The sequence below is a fragment of the Simochromis diagramma genome, unplaced genomic scaffold (assembly GCF_900408965.1).
Source record: "Simochromis diagramma unplaced genomic scaffold, fSimDia1.1 OVJJ01000816.1, whole genome shotgun sequence".
In the NCBI taxonomy this organism is placed as follows: domain Eukaryota; kingdom Metazoa; phylum Chordata; class Actinopteri; order Cichliformes; family Cichlidae; genus Simochromis; species Simochromis diagramma.
Genome location: NW_024386908.1, coordinates 15,492,005 through 15,515,205, shown reverse-complemented (window position 1 = coordinate 15,515,205; position 23,201 = coordinate 15,492,005). Strand labels below are relative to the sequence as shown.

The following is a 23,201-nucleotide window of genomic DNA, read 5'->3' as shown; positions in this document are numbered from 1 at the left end:
GGTGAACAACCCAGCACTTCACAATGATAGTAAGAGCCGACACCAAAGGATCAAAAAGTTTTTCTACGGTAGCTTTTCTGACATGCCCTGCCTTGAAGCACCATGAGGTTCTGCTTTCAGTGTCTGTATTCATACTTCAAATCAAGATGAGGGGAGCTCTTGCTTTTATGCTCAGGTTTCTGAGCTCATTTTAGGACACCTGCATTATAGTTTGACAGGTGTACTGCCCCCCAACACCGAGATGGCGATTGTGAAAACACATCTCGAGGCTTTAAAACAGGAGTTCGCTAATCAGTGGGAGACAACACTGTAGTTTCAAACTCCACCTTTATATGGATAACATGTGATCCACACAATACTTGTGGGTAACCTGTGGCAAGCCCAGCTGTAACTGACCAACAAGCACCAAAGGTAGCCAGGATTAGACTCAAATGTTTGCCATTTGTGCCATCTAGGTGCTTGGATCTAGATTTAAGATTTACAGGCTAAGTTTTAATACAAGAGTCCTGTGGTGGAAAAAGGTGTGAACAATTTTGTTTGACTCACTCCGACATTCATGCGGCGCTCCCGTCAGTCCATCGGCAGGCTGCCACGGTCTGTCGTTGTACAGAGGAGCGCAGCGCTCGCAGTGATCACCTGCAGTGTTGTGTCTGCACACACACTTCCCATGGACCTGTGAGAGAGAGCTCATTAGCAACAAGCAGCATGATAGACGGAGATAAAGATGGACAAATAGCAGGAACAAAGAGGTCAGTGTGATGGAAAGGACAAGCTTCTTCACTCTCTCTTAACCACTTTCTTCCTTTTTTAATCGCTCCTATTCTCTTGGTCCAAAATCAGTGAATGGAGATTTATTGTTTGGCTTCATGGCTAGAAACGGGAATGGGCCTCAGCTCTGAAAAGCCTGCGTGTGTGTGTGTGTTTATGAGTATGTGTGTACGAGTGCAAGTATGCAGCGCTGAGAGCACAATAACAATCTCCTTGTCATTCCTGTGAGCTGGAATGCCATGCATGCTGGATAATGATTGAATGGGGGGGGGGGGCAAAGCATCTGAGGAAGCTCTTTATTTGTTTGTGTTACACCGTGCAACTGCAATGTAGGACACAATTACACAGCAACTGCAGGGGTACACTCACAATAATCAACGTGCACACAGGCGTGCAAAATAATTGCAAACGCACACCGATTCTTTGCACTCATTTCCCACGGTGTCGTGATGCGTCATACCTTGTCCCCGGTTCAAAAATCCTATAGGAGCACGGCCACATGCAGCATGCCCTCTGCCTGAACTGACCCCAGATCAGCCCCGCAATGTCGAGGTGAACACGCACACACATGACTGGTTTCACACACCGGTTTTAATCACACTAATAGGAGGAGAAATTGCACAAATGAGAGGTCCAGGTAATCAGGAGACATGATTACACGTTCAGCAAAGAGTAGTGATTAATATAAAGTGTGCAAAGAAAGGAGGGGAAAGAGGAGAAGTGGAAAAAGCCAGGAAAAAACTCTGGCTTAAGTCCACACGGCTGGTATTTCAACCCACATGTTTACCATACGGCGATATGCCATAGTTAACACACACCCAATGATGCAAACTCATCAAGACTGTGGACAAGGGGGGCTGGCCTGTCTGTGCATTTATGTACTTTTACACAAAGACCATTACCGGTTCCCAAAAGTTCCCAAAGAAGTACAAATATTTTAGTATTTGCACGGCAGTTATAAGTAAATACCACAGCTGTAGGTGTGCTTGATTTATCTCCGTAACAGCTCCACAAAAGCTTTGAGACAGATGAAAGCATTACAGGCTCATTAACTATTACCACTTTATAAAATGCCTTTTCTGAGTTCAGGTTTTACATAGCTGCGGTTTTCTCGTGTTAAATGTAACATAACAAATAAAGGCCTATTACAGCTCTACCAGGGCCTGATGTGACACTGGACTGGTGGGCGTGTCTTGCACCTTAGGACTGTTGACTCAGATTATACTTAAAACCTTAGGCTGCAGTCTCACAGGCCCAGAGACAGGAAGTCGTCATCTTCTCTCTCACCGGAGTCTTTTGGTAATGGAGCAGTGAGTCACCCAGACAGTAAATGGTGAGTGTAGCTGCCAGCAACCGCTCGCCAACCGGTCAGGAATACACATCCTTCCCCAGGGACCGGAGGTCACCAGCTGGTCTCTGGCTTGTGTTAATGAGGCCTGAGGTAGAGCGCTTGGCAGCTGACTCCAATCAGCAATTAGCTGAGGAGCGCTGAGGCTCCAGGAAAGGACAGTGCCTTTGCAGGATTGTCACTGTGTGGTTTGTGACGTTCATGCTGCTGCTCAGCATAGACGACAGTGTTTTGATAATTTAACCTTTAAACGTATTCTTTTGTTTAGCGATAGTAGCCGGTCTTTCTCCAAGTTTAATTAATGATAAAACCTTTGTTTGCTCTTCAGTTTCCCCCCTTCTTAACCCTAACCCTTACTTTACTTCTACAGAAACTGGAGGATGCTTGTAAGGCCCACAGGCAGTTATTTGGACTGTTATTTTTAAGCACCTATCTAAATAAATGATGTCACTGAGACATAGAGAATGCATAAAAATGCATAAATAAAAGGTTTAAAAGGCTTTTTTCTCCCTTCTTCTACTGCACATGTACAAAGTTACACAACATTTTGGCTTCATTTATAGCTTAATCCTGAGCCAGCATTGAGCAGTGTCTCTGGGTCCTCTCAGAAGAGGAAATTTAAAAAAAAATATGAATGTTGAACTTTTAACCAAATAGTTATTATGTAATCTCACTGTTAATGCCATATATTTGTGCACATCTGTAACGCTGATGGACATTGGAACAAAAGAAACCGGATAAATGCTGCAATGAGTGACACCCCTCTTGTATAAGGCCCATTGGAGTTAGTGTGAAAGACAAACGAGGCAAAGATTTAAGTGAGAGAAATGAAAACAGTCGGATGGACTGGAGGATTGCTCATTAGTTAAAGTGAGTGTGACCCCTGTAGTACTATTTGTTTAAGTAGGGGCAATAAACATTTTTGTTTATTACTTAAACAAAAATGGCAAGTTTACATTATAAGCTAAAACCTAGCAAAGTGATCGAACATCAGACTGAATTTAAGGACCTATACAGTCGTCGTCTCCATCAGCTCTTACACCCTGCTTTCAGCTTCTCCTTCCTTGACACGTCTTCTCTGTTTTCACTCTTTCCAGTTTGATAGTTGTCCCCTCGCTTTCTCCCTCGTCGTCTCTCACATTTTCTCTGGCTAATTTTGAACCCTCCTGTTTTTCCTCACAGTTGCCGTCAGTTACAGGTGTATCTGACAGCTCAGGTGAAAGCAGGATTCATACAGATGAGGGCTCGTTTAATTTAAATGATTCCACTGTGTATTATTGTTGTCGGGACATCATTCACTCCTTCACAGCCTCACTGGTTGCACTCGTCTCTGAGCTGCTCTCAGTAGGTAATTACTGAAATTAACTGTTATTAAATCACCTGGAGAACTTTGCACTCCTTTTTTTCATGTTCCCATGGCTCACTAAAAGCCTGGCCATTATTTATTTTATTATTATTATTTTTTTCATTAACATTTAGGAATCACTGTACAGTACCATCAACTTCAACAATTTGTTACTACACGTACTTTTTTTTTTAAACAACAAAAATATCCATACAAAAGGGAAAAAAACCAAAAAAAAAAACCCCACAGAACAACAACAACAAAACATGTGGAAAGTGAGATTTTATTACCCTTAATATAACTAATATATCCTCCAGTCTTCTAGTAGTTAACAAAGTCAAAATCAAAATCTGGCCTGCGTTTTACTTTGCACTCCTAGCAGTTTTTTTTTTTAACACCAAAACAGGGTTTTGAAAACAGGCCACTTATTTTGTGTGCATAAAATAACGTTAAAATGACAGAAAATTTCAACAACATAAGCTATATATTAGGGGTGCAACAATACTCGTATCGATATTGAACCGTTCGATACAGTGCTTTCGGTTCGGTACGCATATGTATCGAACAATACAAAATTTTTAATTTATTTTATCAACTTTTCTTCTGACAATGCTGTCTGTGTTGAGCGCTCAGTGAATCTGCGTTCGACTACTCCGCCTAGGCTGCACTGTCGAGTGCAGATCCATTGAGCGCAGCGCAAGCTAGCAAGACAGAAGCTAAGCTTGTTGCAACATGGCAACTACCTCAACGCTACCCGAAATTGAACCTCCCCCACCCTCATTCAGATCTGGCGTTAGGAACTATCTTGGTCTTCATGTGACGTATGACCCTGATGGTAAGCGCATCATGGACAAAAGTAAAACAGTATGTTGGATGTGCCACGCAATGCTCAATTGGTGGGAACTAGTGCATTAGCGCAGTTAGCTTGTTAACGTGTTGACGCCGTCCAGCCCCACGCACTGGGCGATCCTTTTAACTCGTTAATGGAGATTTGCGGCATTATGGCGTTAAAGTCATTTCAATGAGATTAACGCTGACAGCACTAGTGGGAACACAACGAATACGACTGCACATTTACGCCGCAAAGACATTTAGCGCAAAGACAAGTGGAAGCAGACAAAAACAACAAGCATGCATGCTACAAACTTCACCCGAGTCATTTAGACAGCCGTTAGCACATGATTCTCCTTATGGGGACCTGATATGTTTAATATGCTGCTGAGAATATAGCCCAGAAGAAGCGTATAGTATAGCTTTTATTTTGGAAAGAGCCATTTCTCTGTAATAAACTCTTTTCCAAAGATGAGTGATTTCTCGATCAGATAGATTTATTTTATTTTATTACTTTGTTGTTTCAGCAACATTAAATTTAAAAACTGTACGTTTGAGTTAAAATATATATTTATAATTTTAATAAATGACAAATTAGAAAGGCATGAACATTTTTTTGTATCGAAAAAATATTGAACCGTGACACCAAAGTATCGAACCGAACCGTGAATTTTGTGTATCGTTGCACCCCTAATATATAGATATATATTTTATAATCTTTCTTGTGAAAAAAAAGTGGTGGAATGTTGCTTCCGTGCGTTTGAGCAGCTCTGCTCCTGTGGGTCCATAAATAAACTGTCTTATCTGTTTTATCCATGTTTTTAACTTCAGTTCCTGTCACCTGCATTTTGTCCCTCTCGGGATACAGCTTTATCTTTTAAAAAAAATTTCAAGTTATTAACTTAAAAGATGACTCAGATTAAAATTACTCTTCCACCCTCTCATGTTTCTGAAGTGGTTCCACACTTTTAGCTTGTTTATTTCGGTCTGAATCAGATGATGAGTTTGAAAACTTGTGGTTTGGTTCCTTTCATAAACAGAAAACTCAAAGTGAACCAAAATGCATCACTAAGAACCTGAGTGCATCAGTCTGGGTTGGATTATGATTTGAATCACGTTCCCACCATAAATGAACTGTTCTGGAGATCATCTGCAGCCAAACTTAGAACTCCTTTTTAAAAAGTGCGGTTGTTTTTGGTCCCCACCAAAGTTCGCACTGTGTTCAGGTCGGCAAAAAACAAACCCCATCAAGAGGCGGTGAAATGAACCAGAGCTTGATTCAAATGGACTAAACAGGACGTGTGAAACAGGCCCTGCTCTTTGTTTGATGACAGCTTTTTCTCATTCACTTACATGCTTAATGGTCAGCAGCTACTCTGGAAGTGAAAACTCATCCCAGAGCTCAGGGTCACACTCAGAACAGAGCGATCCCTGACAGAACTGATTTCCCCCTGACAGTTCAGTTGCAGGCACGGGATGCCATTAAATGTGCTTGTGTTAGCTTTGTGGCTAATCACGCTGAACTACAAAGCCTCCTGTGGGTGGACGGGAGGACAAAACCAACAAACAGAGCAACCCTTCAGTCTCTCAGTGACTATCAGAGCCACTTTCTCTGCTGATTACGCCAAACAGGCACACTTAGAGCAGACAAAACACTGCATGCCTGAGAAAACGTGCACACCTAACACACACACACACACACACACACACACACACACACACACACACACACACACACACACACACACACACACACACCAAACCATGTGTGATAAAAGTACACATTTGGATAGAGAAGTGAATACTGCATTGTTTGCTTAGCACACAGAATGGCAAATTTAGAAGTTTGCACATGTTTACAGTATGAAGAACCACAAAAATGCATAACAACACACACACACACACACATGCACACACACACAAAGCTTTCTCAGAGCGATCACTAATCTCTGCCCTCATCTCCTGTCCTGTGCAGCACTGCTTGTTTGGGTTTTGTCAGAAACAGCACCTCTGGTTCGAAACGGAGACATAAAACAAACTGCTGATAGGCGGGACAAAAATGCGTTTATATAACCTCCCCTGTGTGTTTACCGAACGTTCCCGCATGGCACACAGCGCAATCACGCTCCAATGACCTGAGGTAATTTTGTGAGGACCGTTAAGGCAGATTTACACTTCGAACTGTAACGCTCACGTGCAGCTAGAATAATACTTGCTGTAAAAAAAAAAGAAAAAAGAAATTAAGTAGTATTCTCCACCATTCTACATTCGAATGATTTATTGTAATTATCTTAGCATGCAGAGGAGGGTTTTTCTGCCCTGTCCTTTAAAGTCTGTTTCAGAGGATTTTTCATCCCACTGATGGAGGAAATCCTGATGAAAATACTCAGCGGAGCTACTTGGAATTTCTTGGCATGCAAACAGTCAGATTAAAAGATTGAAAGAGCTGTGGCCAATAAATTGTTTATCACCAGCTTCATGGCAAAAATGCTCGTATCAGCAATAAAAACACGCTCGAACGACCTCATTCATTTATCACGCAGAATACCGAACACGCTCGCTGTTTCATATCAGTTTAAAAAATTAGCACTCTGGGTTTTTTCAGCTGCATGTCTCAAGGGGATATAACTTTATCATTTCATGCTCCGCTTGACTGATTAATTAAAAGGATAATACGTGGACGCAGCAGTGCCCACTTCACTGGGGAGCAGCTGTTTCTTGGGGTCTTCTTTAACAGGATGGAAAGAGTGGAATGGGAGAGAACTTAAAGCGGAGCTGTGGATTTACCAGTCAATCTATGTTACTGCTATCACCTTTGACCACATGTTGTGGGTAGTGACAGAAAGAATTCGATTTTGGATAAAAGTGGTGGAAGTGAGGCTCATCTGAAGGCTTGGGCTCACCTTATCAGGTGAGGAGCTCAGTCATTCAGGAGGGAGTTTTTTGATCCACGTAACAAAAGCCAGCTGAGGTGGTTCCAGCATCTGGCTAGGATTGTTCAAATATACGGACACAGTGGAGAGATTTTGCCTCCCAGGTGGTTTAGGAATGCCACCACGACCCCCCTGGAGAGTTGGAGATGGTGGTTGGAGCCCACACCCGGATAAATAGATAGAAAAGGGATAGATGGAACCATGTAAAGTAAAGAATGGTTTAGTTTGTCAGATTTTCTTTAAAAAGTTTTATCCTTTTGCACCTTTGGACCTCTTCTAGCACTGCTAATATCTTTAGATCAGTCCCCAAACACCTGCATGTGCGCACCTGTGACGACTGTGGATCTCAAACTACTACAAAGAGGAAACCTTCTGTATCAGACTGGCCTAACTTTCACGTCACTGCCAATGAGAGCTTGGCTAGAATCCGGAGACCGAGTTTACAAAGGTTACAGTCTAAACCCTAAAAAGTGAGCATCAGATCAGGGATGATGCTCACTTTTTCTGATATTCTGGTTGTGCACTAACAGAAAAACAAAAAACAAAACAGGAAGTAGAGCTTGAGGTGGAAGCTCTACTTCCATTTTCAAAGATGAAGATTATTACGTGGATGAAGAAGACAATGAAGACGAATAAAATGAAGATGAAAATGAAGAAAAAGACAAAGAGTGTGAAGAAGACGAGGGGTTGTGCCCTGCTAGTGTCAGATTGTTAAAGAAGAGTTCTACTTAAAGTCCTGAGACGTGTCAAGGAAGCCGTAGGTTTCTGGAGTCAATCCAAGAATCTGCCCACCAGATTTGGCTTCCTACAAACTCATCTACTTCCTTTAAATGAAATTCAAGATGAGGGGTGGCGGTTTTGACGCACCACAAAGGGTTGCAAATACAGTGTAAGTGGTTTGTTGCAGTAAGATCAAATGAACAAAATTTATCTCTTAAAATGATCCATTTAGTGAGAAGAAAATAAGTTTTTATTCGTGTACGGGCTACAGCTTTGATGTAGTACCACTGTTTATCTGTGTAAATGTCTCTGCTCACAGGCTGCAAAGGAAACTCTCACTTTCCTGTCAGGCATGGCTGATTGCAGCAGAGCAGGCGCTCGGCTTCAAAGTCGTCCGGCTGTGTTTGTTTGTGGAGATGGCCGTGATAGGAACTTTGCTTTGAAATGCTTAAGGTTGATCTCCAGCAAAAACATTGTCAGTTCACACCTTCATCGACACACTCGCTCGCATCAACACCACCATTAAACCGCAGGTTGAACCGACATCTCCATCTCCTGCGTTTGTTATCACGCAGAGAGCGGCAGCCGGAGTCAGGAGCAGAGGAAGCAGGAGGGAATGAACGTGACCCCTCCTTTAGTCTGTTTTCTTAACACGATTGCCAACATGAAGGGAAACAAAGCTTGATTTCTCGAGAGCGAGTGAAAAACGAGCACATGGTGTGTGACTACAAGTGAGACTAGCAACAGAAAAAAAGATGTACGTGTGTGGAAAAAAAGAGAAGATGAATAGTGGTGTGATTACCACTGGAATTGATAAAGATTTAAAAACAACCAAAAACAGGCAGTAACCGGAGTTCGAGAACATGAACTTCTCTCCTCTTACCACGTGGTTGGTCCGGTCTCTGATGGGCTGGTATCCCGGCATGGGGACACACTGATCGGCGTGGCCGTTACAGAAGCAGCTCCCCTTCACTATCAGGTCGTAGATGGCGAAGTGTCGGGTGGGGAGGGGTTCGTGTGCGGAGGTGAGGTCTTTGGCCTGGCAGGGACACTTCTGATGCTTCAGCAGTCTGATCCGGATGTTGGTCACCTTCAGCTGCTGCTGGCCCTTCAGCCCGTAAGGATCCAGGGACTCCCACTTCGGAAGGGTTCGGTAGATCACCTGACATTTAGAAAGAGACAATCAAGGAAACAAAAAGAAAACAAAAATTAAATGAGCAAAACACCAAAAAATGGAAATTCCTCTATTTACCCACCTCACTGTGATCTAATGGAACTAAAAAGTCATTTTGTAAGACATGCATCATTGAAATTACAGCAATGATTGACACGGGTTTACTTTTTTCATGCTACATCTAACTGGAGAAATGTGCTACTCATTGCCTGGGACGTCTTTCATGGAAAATGTCTTCCAACTTATTTTACAGCTTCAAAGGTATACTCTTCCTATTTTATTAACCACTACAAACACATTAGAACAGATTTTAAAATACATTTTTACAGGTGTTTGTAGATTTTCAGGGTTTGATTGATTGCCAGCTGCAACTTTGTCTCCTTCCTTAAAGTCATGCATGCTCTGCGGGTCTCATTAGGTGTATATACAGGACATGAATGTCAGTGATGACAGCCCCAAAGCATAATGCCACCACCATGCTTTACAGTTGCTATAGTGTTCTTGGTTTGAAAGCCTCACCTTTACTCCTCCAAACATACTTGCAACTTGCTAAGGGGCATTTAAAAAAAAATACTCGTGAGGGAGTATGTGTATATTTGTATTATTTGTGCACCTAATTGTTGTTTTCAGTTCAAAGACATCACTCAAAGCTCATAATTCCCATGAAAATGTATGCCCATGACGAGTGTATATAAATGTGGTTTTCAAGCCTCTTTGGTTCTTCAGGTGTATTTAGTTACAGAAGTGGATAAATTGATATCACTTATGTCACCACATCTGTTACATTAAAGTGGTTTGTTTTGGTTTCATTCATGTACCAAACTTTGACCTTACACCCGGCCATTATTGGTCATGTCCTCACTTGGTAATGTGGGTTCTGTGCACTGCACCCCCCCTTTTACACTCTCTCGTCCATGGACATCCTTCAAATTGAAGATCCCTTTATGGGCTGCCATCTCCATGGCTACTGCTGCCACTGGCAACCATCGCCGCTGCTGTCGTCGAGGTGAAAAAGTTGCTGTTGGCCCCGACTCTCACTATGAAAGCAGCGTGTGAGTTTGCAGTGTGCCGAGCTGTCACTGATATCATTGTGTGAGTGGTGTGTGTTTGTGTGCAGCTGAGTGTTTTTCTTTGGTTCAAGAAAAACAACCCTGCTGCTTGCTGATTGGCTGGATGACTGGCGGAGAGTGTGATGGGAGGAGCACTATTAATTTCCCTGTTGTTGGAAAAGGTCACGAGGTCACAGCATTGTGGTCCGCAATTAAGAGAACACGACAAATAGGATGAGGGGCGCTGGTCCGCGGGAGAGCACGGAGAGCAGGGTCAGACAAAGGCGGGGATGGAGATGCAGCTCCACATAACTCAGAGCTGGACAAAAGCCTGCGACACCCTAGCGACACCACGGCAACACCAGCACACACACGCACCCACACTGACATGCACATAAACATACGCTGACAACACAAATCAGCGTCGCCTGGAGCTTTTACTACTGCTGCCCTGGAAAACAAATATTCACATTTATAGATATGCTGATGACACCCATGTTTATCTTAATCCATGATACACACAGAGATGAAGCCACAGTCTCCTCAGGTTTGTGTTGAGGATACATCCTAGCAAGACAAAAAGGTTTGTGTTCAAGAACCCTTTCATATCATCCTTTATTGAGTGGAATACCACGTGCCACTAGTCGACTCAAATTTGCAACCTCAAGCTCTGAACACAGCTCTGACATCTTATTACTGTTAAGTTAGCTGTTAAATTTGTTTCAGGCCCCAGTCATGCAGGCCTAGAGACTGGTTGGTTACCCTTTGGTAAGCCCCAGTTGATAGTAAAAAACAAAATTGTGTTGCTCAACCGGCTTGTGGGCGTTTACTTCCAGGTTTTGGTTACTAGTTGAATTAGGGAAGTGGCTTACTTACGGTAATGTTTTTGACTTGAGTTAATTGCTCACCTGTCAACTGTCATTTGGGTTTATACTTTGCTTTATCTTTTTTGGTTTACTTACACAGCACAGGGCCACCCATCCACATACTACATGAATGACCTATGAACATAATCAACCTTTTGTTTTTTAATAAACTTGCTTTGCATATATGAGCTGATACACGTTTTGTTCATTTGAGCTCTACATAAGTACAGCTGGCAGAAATATGAGTTTTCAAATAGTCAAAAAGACCAGAATATATCGTTAAACCATGCATGTCTCACAAGATTCCTGCATCCAATATTACAGATTTTGAGAATAAAAAATGTATTATTGAACTTGCATTCGCAGCAAACATTTTAGAAAAAAATAAAACCAAAAAACCATCAGTGTAAATATGCCTGCACTGGCTGTTTTGGTCAGGGGGGGCAAACTGATGCGTAAATAACTTGGTTAGTCTGCATTAGTCTGCATGTAGACTGAGAGTCTTTGCACTTTGCAGGATATCAACTGTTAATACACTTATGGAAGCTGAAAGCCGTGCTGAAACCTCATACCGCACTTGGGAAAGTTTTCCACCTGCCATTAAGCTATGTAACAAATTTCCGGCTATGTGAGGCGGCAGGTTCACTGAAAACCTTTCTTCCTGTTTCAGCCTGCAAACTTAAAGTAAGCCTGCCTTTAACAGGCCTAATTCCATCAAAGCACTGTGGACTGTAATCTGGTAAACAGGCACAATGGGCATTGATGGAAGGAAAAAGACGGAGTAGGGGGGATGGGTGTCTAGCCAACAGTACCAACATCCATCAGAGCAACAGCACTTCCTTCCCAGCAGACAGAGGAGAGGGAGAGCCGACTGTAAGTGTTTATCTGAAAGGGCACGGATGAGTGTGTGTGTGTGCGTGCGCGTCGGCTGGTCTGCGTCCCTCTCTCTTCCCTAAGGAGGTCAGTCTGGACAACAAACACTCACATTCTTCCAGCCCAGCTGACCTCATAAATAAGACAAGCAGCTCTGAATACACACTCTCTCTCTCCCCCTCACTCACACACACAGACCACCTTTTCCACACATTACAGGTGAACACGAACAGTTTTCAACACATGAGATGACATGCTTTCATGTTTGCGGGTGAAAGAAGAGAGCTGAGCATACCTGCTGCCTGTAATCACTCCCAGCTATGACCCCCCCTCCCCAAAATTCACCACAGCTCTCACTTATCTCATCACACAGCCTCAGACACTCACATGCAAGCAAAAGAAACACACCGCGATTACACACATGCATACAATCAAACATCACTCGGCTGATGCGTCTGCTATTCATCTTGCTTTATATTTTAGCGCGATGGCATTTTTTCATTGACTTTTCTGTTTCTGAAGGAGGGTCGGTACTCTGTGAAGCCAAAAAAGTTTCATTCTGCAGAAATAATCTAAAACAGCAGTGGAATATGAATTTCTTTTGTCAATTTAAGTGCATTAAGCGCAACCAGAGTCCAATATGACATCTAAAAAGCTCCATAAAAGACAAGCGATGGCATGTCTGTTCAGCGGTCACTGACGGTTAGTGAGTTTATGTAAAGTTGATTAAAAAGTTATTCAAGTTATTCATTTCTTTGTGATAACAGCCACAATATGCAGCTGGACCCTCCTGAAAACAACAAGTAAAGGTTCCAGTAAATGTTACAAAGCTCAAATTAAATAAAGGTGTTATTGAAGCCTTGGGAATTTACGTATAATCGGCGACATGGTGTGGGCAAACCTTGGGGGTTTGGTCTATTCCAAAAAGTTCCCTGTGCCCCTCAGAGAGGCTGAGATGGTTTGGACATGTGCAGAGGAGGGATAATGGATCTACAGGACAAAGGACGCAAAGCGGTTGACCTCAGAGGACATTCATGGACGTAGCAAAGGAGGACATGGAGAGGGTTGGTGTGACAGAGGAGGATGTGAGGGACAGGGTGAGAGATAGATGATCCACTGTGGTGACCCCTAAAGAAGGAGGTCAGAAATAAGTCACATCTTAGTGCATCCGTAGTGAAAGAGGACAAAACAATTCCCACACAAGCAAAGTGGCTGATGTTTTTCAAGCATAAGTGAAAGTAGGACTTTTTGAAGAACCCTTCATTATTAAAAAAGTAAAAGCCGAATTCGTTACCTTTTTCAAATCAAAACTGGAAAAGAAATCCAAATCTGAAACTCTGCACTCATAGTAAGCAACCACCGCAGACCCATTGTGTGGTGAGGTCAATGTCTCTTCTGCTTTGTTTACTTCTCTGCAGCCTGTGAAGGTGGCCACATGTATGTTACTGCCCCCCGAGGTACTGTTATCAATATATATTTTAACAGGTTTCTGACTTTTAATTGAAATAGTACCCGAGTGCAGGCCAACTATGAACATAACTGTGAGAACTTAGTATTTATGAGACAACAAGTGAGATTAGCATGGAATAAAGCTCTATATTCGTACAGTACATACATAAATAAGGCTTGTTGTCATGTCGTGACCTTGACTGTCAGTAGAGATGATGTAGAAGCAAAAACCAAAAGGTGCACAGACGGTGTGAGCAGCTGAGCAGCAGTGCACTACTTAACCTCTTTTAACCCCAGGGTCATCAGTGGAGAGGTTAAAGGGCAAACAGGTCATGCTCCCAGCACAGGTGGCTCACCCGAACAAGCTGGAGAGAAGCAGGAGACGGAAAACAAGCTGCTATTTTCACACCTTCACGCACAAAAGGAGATGGAGAGGGGAAAAAAGGCCTGAGCGCCTCACGGAAACACCTCAGAGTAGCAGGGAAGAGTCCACATTTCATATGAAAGCACCGCAGGGGAGCCCGGCACAGCATCGGGTTTGGCATGTGCCTCAGCACACATCTGCAGAGCAGCTCCCGACACACACTGCTTCAATTAAACATCAATGGAGTGCAGGAAGCCCTCTCGTGCTACAGTCAAAGTACGCCTATTAAACACTCAATCATGCACTCGGGGAGCTTCCCCCCACTTGGCTTTCCCTCTGCTCGGCATGCTGTGTGACTCTTGAATGTTGCATGACTTACTGCAGAAAGATCTGACTTTGCTCCAACAGGAGGGGTTAAATGATGGAGAGGCTGCCCTTCAGGATTGGCTGTTAAGTAGCTCGCTTCACCTGTCACCCGTGACATCATTAGCACTTCATTCAAGGAGGAAGAAAAAAGCTGCACGACGAGCAGGAAAGTCTGTCAGGCCTGCAGGTGTGCATCCGCGCTCCTTCCCACCTGCGCTAACCTGCTATCCGAGAAAGCTGGCGGTGTTTGGACTCGGAGGAAAGGTGGGAATTTGAGACCTGATACAAATCTGATCATCAAAACTGCTTCCAGAAAGAAAGCAGGCCAGTCGAAGAACAGTAACAGTGCAGCCTTTAAACTAAAAACTGTTGCTGTTATCTACCTGTACCGTGCAGAAGGAAATGATCTACGCTCTAGGTCACCTTTGTACCTGCTGTGTATAAATTGGAGAGACCTCCGGGTTGCTTATTTGTCAGGAACAACCAACAAAGAAAACTTTGGGTTTAAAAATGTGTTGGATTGTGTGTTTTAAGAACCAGACGAGACCACCAACAAGCCATAAAACCAAGGTCTCAGAGTTTCACAGAGACTTAGATGTCAAAATGTAAGTCGTGATGAGGACTTTAACAGAAAACTCCACATAAACCAGTTGACAGCCAGCTGAGTTGAGTCCCCTGTTGCAAGGAGACGTGTTGCCTTGGTGTTGACTCTGATTTACTTCAACTTGTTCTCAAATTTATCTTATTTGCACGCTTTTGCCAGTCTGTGTGAGAGCTACCGTTTGGAGATGGGTTGCCTCCCACTAGGAGGAGTGTACAGTCTCAACCACCAAGTGACCGAGTAGTCAGTGCAACTACAGCTAACCACCCACAAGGTTTTACTAGTCACAAGGAGGTTGCAATCCTGTTTTCATTCTTGCTTGTATGCTTGTTAGGGCGATCGTGGCTCAAGAGTTGGGAGTTCGCCTTGTAATCGGAAGGTTGCCCGGTCGAGCCCCGGCTTGGACAGTCTCGGTCATTGTGTCCTTGGGCAAGACACTTCACCCGGCAAGACACTTCACCCATTGCCTACTGGTGGTGGTCAGAGGGTGGTCAGAGTGGCCCAGTGTCCGGCACCCTTGCCTCTGTCAGTGCACCCCAGGGTGGCTGTCGCTACACTGTAGCTTGCCATCACCAGTGTGTGAATGTGTGTGTGAATGGGTGGATGACTGGATATGTAAAGCGCTTTGGGGTCCTTAGGGACTAGAAAAGCGCTATACAAATACAGGCCATTTACCATTTGTAAACTGACGGCGGCAGGTGTTAAAATGGAAACACACAAATGCTAAAACATGTTGCTAAATATAATAATTTTCTCTTTCATGTCCAATAAAATGTGGCGTGTAGCGGCTTTCATCTGATGCACAATGTCCAGAAAAAGCAAAATCAAAATTTAATTCCAGTGAGTCCCATCTGTGATGCTGCAATCTGAAACATTAAATTTTATCCATCACAGAGACTGTAAATCCCTCTGAGATCTGCTATGAAAATAAACCTCACACAACCTCTATTTTGACATATACTCCCAAACTGGACCCCATCCAGGTTATAGAGACACTTTAAATGATTCTGCAGTCTGCTAGAAATGTAGCCCTGTTAATGCAATACAGGTGCAGTTTATGTTTTTTTTCAAAGATTTATTTACTAGAAGGCTGTAAGCAGTAGACCCAGGCTGATAAAACTAAGAAGACATGGTCAGAGAGTCATTTCAGGACTCTGTGACTGAATTAAGAAAAGCAGCTGCATGTGAAAGGCACAGAGGAACCTTGGGTGCTGGTATCGATGTTACTTTGACACATCCCATCCACCTAAACACTGCAGCTCCAATTGTAAGACACTTCCCACCAGAAGCGAGCACATAACACAAGAAAGAGCCCAGGCCTCCAAAATCCTCAGATCCCAATCCAATCAAGCATCTGCAGTATGCACCAGAACGAGCCCAATCAACAGCCCTGCCCCCAACGGGACTCCACTGCCAGCGCCTCAGTGCCAGACCCACAGGAAACCCCCAAAGGTCCATGCCCTGACGTTTCAGAGCCATTTTGGCAGCACCTAAGGGGATTTTTTTCTATAAAAGCTCCAGTGTTAAGAGGAGATAAAAAAAAATACCCTGTCTTTGAATACTGTGTAAGAGATATGTTTGGCTTCTCTTCTTTCCATTGCCTTTATATGCTGGGATCCTGGATCTGGAGCATAGTCAGATGACACATTCTGGGGACAGGAGCCAGTATTTTGGGGGTTTCTGGGAGAGATCCAGGCCAAAATGTCCCATTTCACGCATTTGTTTAGAAAGCTAAACTGCAGTCAGATGACAGCTGATGGTTCGGAGATTCCCATTTGTCTCTAAACTGCTTTACTGATCCCTACAGATTCTGCATGCTCATATTCAGAGATTATATGCAAATTAACCCTGCTCGTCTTCCTGCTTTGTGGGAATATGGAGCTAGAGTTGATTTGAAATAGAATAATTCTTTATTCATGTTCAGTGTGACTGATGTCATAAAACCCCCTAAAGACTTGGAGCATCGCCTCACCTCTCCGCGGTTGCAGGGGTAGGCGCCTGAGTACTTGGACGTGCAGGTGGCGCCATCCTGGCCAATGCCTGCCTTTCCCTCTTCCAGCCTGAAGGCGGCGCTGCAGTTGGTGGCGTAGTACTGCATCATCCTCCAAGTTCTCCCGAAGTCCTGCGAGCGCTCCAGAGTCATGGCGGCAGGCCTAGGTGAGCGAAACACCAGGATGAGATGCGTGAAGTAGAACTCCGTCTCCAGGTCCAGCTGCACAGTCTCCGACTCAACCCCTCCAGCCGACTGCCACCAGGTGTTCGGGTGACGGAAGGAGGAGTCGGACATGGCCCCGGCCAGATGGGACAGGTGGGGCAGGCCGGCGTTGCATTTGGTGCACTTGGCGGGGCTGCAGGCCAGGTTGGAGTCGGGGTCGGAGTAGAAGCAGTGGAGCTCGCTGCCGTTGTTGCCACAGACGGTCTGCGTCAGCACCCTGCGACCCAAGGCGAGGTTCCCCATGCGGGGGTTGCAGGCGCGGTTCTCACAACGGGGGGCCACGCCCCCATTAAACACCACCTCAGACAGACCTGCAGGACGGAGAGAAGGAACTTTACTATGGACTCACATGACACCATCCTCAGTCACTTTGAAGGGTTACTCCACCCCAAAACAAAACACTGACCTTTACCAACACCTGGCCATGTAGGTGGGATTATTTGACTAAAATATTAAAAATAATGGTTCTCACACCATCATTAAAAGTAAAATTTCTCTCCCGAGTCCAGTTTACTCTGCAGAAAAACAATATCAGCAGTTTCTTTGGGACTATTGGCAAAAGTAAAATGAGTTAAAGAGAAGGGGAAATACTTTAAAGACCAGATTAAATCCAACCGAAATTATCTGCTTGGGTAGATATCACCCAATAAAGACATATCAGTCCATCTACAAAATTGGCCCCATTAGTGTAAAAAAGAAAAAGAAAAAAAAAAGCAATGAGCCTTAGATCATCTTGAAAGAAAATTAATATTTTTCTCAATTTTTAGAGTAAAACTAAACATTTTCCTATTATACTTAGATTTAAATATTCTGTTTGTCAAAAAGACACAATCTGTCTTTGTGGCAGTTTTTGTCCATTTGTGGTCTTTTTTCTCACCACATTCTGGATGATTCGCAGCTCTTTCAGTGGTATATTTAACATCTTTGAGCCTCTTCTGTCTGTATTTCTACCTGTTTTGCATCTTTTCCCGGTTTTATTGGGTTACTTTCACTTTTCCTGGAATCTCATTCGAACAGAAACCAAATAAAAATAAAGTGTGAAACTAAAGCTGGGTTAATGTTTTGTTTTCGGTGTCAGTGGACCAAAAATCAAACCAGCCAGAGAACAGCGAACAGACACACCTCATTCAGTCTGAGAGTGAGTGGGGCAGCTGAGAAATGGGCTGTGTGTGTGTGTGTGTGTGTGTGTACACAAGTCAAGTGTTTTACCTCGATCGGAAATGTTATGCAAAAAGGATAATAGAGGCATTGTGCACCTGCCTGCCACGGACCGCAGGCAGCGTGGACTCTGACACAGATAAAGTTTGGCAGCTCGGGGACGATGAGCAGCATTCAGACGCCTTCCAGACGCTCTACAACCCTAACTCTCCACCCCTCCGGGCAAATGGTGTCATCCCCACTGTGGATTTATTACTTTAAAACCTGGAGCCCTCTACTGCTTCTGTCATGTGCAAGACCTCACAGATAGGCTCACATTAAATTTTACAGGATGAATTATTGCATATTTGCACTTTTTATAGGTGGATTTTCTTTGTTAGGCGGTAGATCCATATGAATTATATCACAGTGTTGATGGGGAGAGAATAAATGGATGTAAAATAACAAAAATCGCAGGTTTTACAGGAAATTGAATATGCTTTAATCAGAAATAACTCAATTATTCAACTATAAATTACAATATCTGCTCTTTGAAAGTGAAACACTGAGGATGGGACACATCCTCTATTGTTCTCTTCCTTCCTGGAGGTTAATATGAAAGCTGATTATGATCATCTTTCAACATATGTGTGTTAATTATCTTAAACCTGAGCAGTGAGAGGTTAAATTGCCCCAAATTTCAAGGGAGTTCTGTGCATTGCTGCACTTGCCACGGAGACATTGTTGCCCCAGTGGCAACCCCCCTAATAAAAAAAATAAAAAAAACATCACACTGACCTGCATCTGAAAACACAGCCAGGCTGACCACGAACAAGAGAAACATATCTCCTCTGCTGTGGGAATAGTCCAAGATATGTGGGGGAGAAAAGCGAGCCAGAAAATCCGCTGGAGTTACTCAGAAATCAGGGAGCTCATCCACAGTGGCAAAGTTTAAAAAAACAAGGCAAGTGCGCAGGGTTCAGCTCCAGTGTGGACTTTCTCTTTCACTCAGCTGCGATCCAACAGGGCGATGATAACTCAGCCGTATGAAGGAACAGCATGATCCCGGACGGTGTGAGGTGTCCCGTAGAGAAAGGAGGAGGGCCGAGGAGGAGGAAGAAAAGTGAACGGGTCTGCCCGGCTCGTCTGCTGCTCCGGGACCTGCGGCGTGGTTCATCTCCCTGCGGTGATCTGCCTCTGAGGGTGCACGGAGACGCAGAGGAGGTGCGGTGACAGCGCTGTGCGCCAGCTCCGCCTCTCCCTCCGGATTTTTCTGCGACTTAAAGGAACATTCCAGTTTGTGCTCCCAGCCTCATCTTCGCACCAGCGGGGTCCCGGCACGAGGGCCCGGGACCACGCGGGGGGGACTTTATGAGGAGTTCAGGGAGTCCAAACTTCCTTTAAAGGCGCATTTCCTCACTTCTTGACATGCAAATTTGGATGCTCATATTAAATATATGACTTTCAATTAATGACTAGCATCTCAAACGCACTCCAACCTAAGAAAACACCAGCAAGTAGAAAAATAAAACACAACGGAAAAAGAGAAAAGTCACCAAGGCTAAGATGAAAAAAATCGGGAAACAAAACTGAAGTGATTTAGTGATTGTGGAGAGACAAAAAACAACAACAAAACAAACAAATAAACAAAAAAAAAAACGTGACTGAGGCTGTGGAAGTTTCAAGCTAACTGTAAAGGGCTAATAGCAAACATGTACAGTATAACACGAGTCATGTGATGACAAAACACGCATTACCTGCATCTGAAAACTGCAGTAAACTAGAAATATGTGGCTTTTTTTGTGTTTTATTTAGTTCATTGTTTCAGGTCAACTACCCAACAATGTATATTTTACAGTTTTAACCTCTGAAACTGTGTTTTCAATGTTCACATCTCTTTATGAAGACCTACCTCACTGCTTCCGTTGGTGGTGGTGTTGAGAGGGTATGTAGCACCCAAGTGCTGATCAAATGCACTTGATTAACCAATTGTCAACAAATCTGAAAAGTCCTTCATAACAATGGAAGACAAAACAATTATTTCAAGTTATTGCTGCTAAAGGTGGTTCCACAAGCTGCTGAATCATGGAATGTACTTATTTTCTCACAGGACTGTGATGGGGCAACAACTGCCAGTAAAAAGGATTTATATGTTCAAGAGAGCTAAAAGGAAAACAAATAGTTTTACATTTGGCAAGACTTACAAAATGACAGTGGGAAACTATTTGGGCACAGAGGGAATCAAAACTAGAAGATCAGTCCAGGATCAAATTGTAGGCACAAAAAAGGAAAGCTTTCATATGCTGTAATTTGCTTTGAACAGGCACCATTCTGAAACGGACTTAAGAAACTGGAAATTTTACCCAGAATGCAAAGTTCTCTATAGTGAATCATCAGAAATCAGATGAAAGTGAGGTGTTGCTGTGCATCACTGGCTTCAGACTGCAGGGATGTAAGACATGATCTGATTTTGGTTTGACGCTGTGACACTTTGAAGTGAGTTTGATGATTGCCCACCACTGGTCCTGACAGGGTTTGGACCCCCTGAGGGGACCACATAGACCCTGATGATGAACGGACCACATGAGTGCTCGTATCCACATTTCTGACTAATTGGCTTTGGATGCAGAAGCTGCGTGAGCTGCTGAGGCACTTCAAATTACACCCTCTGGTTGCTCTGCCGACCACGAGCCTTTGTAGACGACATCGCCAGTGTCCATAGAAAACCAGTGAAAGATCCAGTTAAATACTCATCCTGCTTTCCACATCATTGCTGCCCATAAAAAGAAGAGGGGAAAGCCCCCAGCTTCCAGCCTGCAGGAGTTGCTGCAACAGAGTGCAGGCTGCAGGGCGCCTCCCTGTGTTCAGCAGAGGTAGAACGCTGATTTCCTCTCAGGCCCATTTGGCTTAAGCTCGACTGAACCCAGCACGGCTCTGGCTTCTCTGTCTGCGGTGTAATCGGACCGTGACCTGCTTTCTAAGCACCTGACCCTTGTCCAATAAGCAGTGAGCCAAGTTAAACTATCTCACCTGTTCACTTTGTTCTGCCTGTCCTGGTTCAGTCACCGCCCGCCTGGCTCTTTGTGGAGGAGAAAACTTGGTTCTTTTCTCACGGTTTTAAACAGTTTCCAGGATTTAGCTCCATAAAGACAAGAGAGATGTTTTCATCTTCTCAGCTTTTTGGCAGAAAAGTCAATGAACAAGTCTCCAATAATACTCTGTGGTCTTCTTAAAGCTCTTTGTGGTCACTTTACATCTATTTAGGGCAGTTTCTGTTTAAAGTCATTTTATCATCTCCATTGTTGTTTTTGGGTCAGTTTTGAAGCTCTTTGTGTTGGTTTTTCTCAGTTTGTGCTCATCTTTCACTCTTTTTGTTGTATTTCTGGATGTCTTTCAGGTTATTTTTTAATCTAGTCATGTTGTGTGTCTTTCTAGTCTGTTTTCCACCACCAGCACCACCAGTGACCAATGGAGGTGTTGGTTACACTGGAGGAAGATCATAACTTAAATTATTTAAGGGTTTGACAATTTTATTTAAATAAAGCTAAATTTGTAAGAAACTGAAGTTTTGATAAATGTTTAAATTGCTGAGGAGCTTATAGGAGTGTCATTAGTGTCTGCAGGTATTCAGACACAAGCCAAAGTGTTTTAGCGTTGCCTCCTCCCTCGCCTCCATCTGTGAGCCCTTTACTGAGCCCCCACTCAGTGTTCACGTTTGTCATCTTTTACTTATCATTTTTTGATAGTTTGTAGTCTTATACTACTTTTCCATCTCTGTGGCACTTCAAAAACTTTTATAGTCTAGTTTGAATGCCTTTATCCATCCATCCCTCCATCCTCTTCCATTTAGCCTTATGATGATCACAGGGGGCTGGACCCTATCCCAGCAACCATAGGGCAAGAGTTAGGGTACACCCTGGACAGGTCACCAGCCTGACGCAGTGTTAACACATCCCTTTTTTACTAATTTTTCATGTTTTGTGGCAGTTTTGAACCTCTTTTGCTGCTTTGAAGTCATTATTTTAAAGATCTTTGCAGTAAGGATGCAAAAAGCAGAGGTAATGAAGGCAGATGAGTCTAAATACCTGGGTTAAACCAGTGAAATAAACAGACAAGTGCACAAAAGAGGTAAAGAAGAGAGTCCAGGCAGGGTGGAGTGGGTGGAGACGGGTGTCAGGGGTGATTTGTGATAGAAGGATTGCAACAAGTGTGAAAGGGAAGGTTTACAAGATAGTACTGATGCTACAATGTACAGTTTGGAAATGGTGGCAAAGCTGAAAATGTTACGGTTTGCTATGGGAGTGACCAGGATGGACAAGCTTTCCTATTTTAACATATTTTGCTAGTAATTTTTGGATTTCTAGCCATTTTCATTCTCTCTCTGCCACATATTTCCTTCATGCTATAAAACACACAGAAACTGACTGACGGGTCGGTTAATTACACAGAGGTAATGAAGGCAGATGAGTCTAAAATGATGTAAGGACACGAGCATTTCAAATATGCAAATAAAGCTCTGCTGCAATTTCAGAGGAATTTCTGGACAATCACAGCCTCTAACAGCAGGAAGTCAGGTGTTAGTTTCATTCATCGCATCAGGTTTGAACTTGTCAGATACTTCAGAAACTGTTCAACGCTTCAGCGCAGAAAATATGTGAGCACGTCAGACTGTTTGTGCCTGGAGTGAAATTGCTGCTCAGACTTACAGCCGGCCGACTCGGTTATTACAGTTATTTAACTTTTCACCCCCAAAGAGGCCACAGGGTTCAACTAGTGAGCAGTTTGTGAGTGAGGGGCATGTCAAAGTGACATAAGTAGAGCAGGTGTTGCACCCACAGGATATGTCATTATCCATCTGCCTTCAGTTCAGCTGAGGGCAGGTGGAGGCACCGACAGTGATGCTTTTATTTGCTTTGAACAGTAATCAGATCACAATTTAACTTTTAAGTATATTATCATGAGGCAAAATAACTTTAGTTGTCATTTTTATGTGTGTTTGGGATCATTGTCATGTTGGAACACTGAGTTATGTTTACTTTTCAATCATTTAGTTGTTAATTTGAGCTGAGTTGAAGTTTATTGAGGTATTCATGCTAAATTACAATGTACCAGAACACTGACAGCAAAACAGCCCCAGAGCATGATGCTACCACCGCCATACC

The 23,201-nt window shown here is 43.5% G+C and overlaps 1 protein-coding gene across 1 annotated transcript in view; it reads right to left on the bottom strand.

Moving 5' to 3' along the window:
• Nucleotides 1–19,289, bottom strand: part of ntn4 (netrin 4) — a 30,865-nt gene extending 11,576 nt beyond the window's left edge. The window contains exons 1-4 of the mRNA XM_040035941.1: nt 18,838–19,289; nt 16,660–17,213; nt 8,829–9,107; nt 547–673 (exon numbers count right to left, since the gene is read on the bottom strand). Of these exons, the coding sequence (XP_039891875.1) occupies nt 547–673; nt 8,829–9,107; nt 16,660–17,213; nt 18,838–18,883 (1,006 nt within the window). The 5' untranslated portion in view covers nt 18,884–19,289. The remainder of the gene's footprint in view (nt 1–546; nt 674–8,828; nt 9,108–16,659; nt 17,214–18,837) is intronic.
• Nucleotides 19,290–23,201: the final 3,912 nt, after the last annotated feature.